The following is a 1,596-nucleotide window of genomic DNA, read 5'->3' as shown; positions in this document are numbered from 1 at the left end:
AGAAAAAATACTTACTGGTCCCTCATGCTCTCGGAGATCAGCAATCTGGGTCTGTGTGGAGCCCTTGACCTCAAAGATCTTAATGGACCTGTCTGAGGAGCAGGTTGCAAGCCGGGTCCCATAGAAGTCCATCTGAGCATCGTGAATCATGTCATCATGGCCTGTCTCAACATTGCTGATGACAGACACCTGCAGGGAGAGGCCGGAGTAAGGCATGAGGAGAGAACAGGGATGGGGAAATGTGCAGACTTTTTCTTTGATACATCCTACATTTTGCTTGAGGAATTTATGAGAGTTGTTGTCACTGAGAAAGAACTAAAAGAATGAAGAAGCACATACAAAGTGAGGCTTACAAAACAAGAGTATACCACAGAATATATGCTGAGAATTAAGACCTTATTCAATCTACCCTCAAATAATGAGGAAATTTATGATTAACAACAGATCTAGAAGCAGTTGCTGAGGGAACATGTTAAAAGGAGACAACAAAATAAGACAAAATTTCAGCAGAACTCTTCCTAGACCAGTGACCCCTCCAAGTCTATATTCTGACCTAAGGTAAGAAGCTACTCATGGTTGATCTATCTCAAAGGACATTGACAAGACAGATTCAGTATCTTATCACTCATACTTGAAGAAGCTCATGCATCAGATAAAACTGATTTCACACATAGTCTACTTCAGTCCTATCAAAAACCATACATTTACAGGAAACTTATTCCAGACTACAGCTAAAAGTGTTCTCTAAGTGCTTTTCCGAGAATACCTTTCTCCTTTTTATCTAATCATTTTTTTTTCTGAGATAGTTCCATTTGCCCAAATTTGAAGCTATCCAAATGACAGCAATGAATGCATTTTAACAATACCTTCAACAGCTACCCAATACAGAGAGATTCCAAATTCCTTTGAGAATCAATCAAAACAAATAATAGTATCAATCCACATAACCATTCATTTTTAAAAATAAATATAATCAATGTTGTCAATTTATTGTGAAACTTGCAGGCTACTTCTGGGCTGGCTTTAATGTGGCTTGGCAGTCTGGCCACACAAGACCACATCTAGTCACATCCATATGTGTTCATATTAATCACTTAAGAGGATAACTGACTCACCCATCTTGTACTGGCACCCACATAAATAGGGTTATCATGCTGTATTGCAGAGGCAGTATGGTATATTTTTACACATAGATCTATGATGCCTCTAATTACTGTGCTGGTTCAATGAATAAGGGAAGAGTTTCACTTGTTCTCAAAAATAGGTTTAGTAGTCTGGCATATAGAGGAATATTTATACTTTCAAAATATATTTTCACACACATTTTGGCCACTAATATGGGAGTACAAGAAGTCAAGTCTCTGAACTTTTTAAAACACATACTGTTTGCCAGATTTTTGTTTTGTTACAGGATAACATATAGGTTTGGTGGCAAATAATTTACATTTTTGAAAATCGCAAAATAACCAAATTAGAAATACATAGGATGGAAATCACAAACACACAATTTTTTTTAACCAGCCCAGGAATCATTGCAAGCCTAGTGAGAGCATAAAAAACTAATCTCTACATTCCCATATTCTATGCAGGGTCCTA

General features: G+C 37.1%; 1 protein-coding gene across 1 annotated transcript in view; it reads right to left on the bottom strand.

Moving 5' to 3' along the window:
- Positions 1-1,596, bottom strand: part of LOC119594378 (protein SEC13 homolog) — a gene marked incomplete in the record, with an annotated part of 10,785 nt that overhangs the window by 6,441 nt on the left and 2,748 nt on the right. Inside the window, 1 exon segment of the mRNA XM_037943439.1 lies at positions 16-189. Within this exon segment, the coding sequence (XP_037799367.1) occupies positions 16-189 (174 nt within the window).

The sequence above is a fragment of the Penaeus monodon genome, chromosome 33, assembly GCF_015228065.2.
Source record: "Penaeus monodon isolate SGIC_2016 chromosome 33, NSTDA_Pmon_1, whole genome shotgun sequence".
NCBI classification, from domain to species: domain Eukaryota; kingdom Metazoa; phylum Arthropoda; class Malacostraca; order Decapoda; family Penaeidae; genus Penaeus; species Penaeus monodon.
Note: the sequence above shows the minus strand (reverse complement) of the source record. Positions and strands in the feature narration are given on the sequence as shown.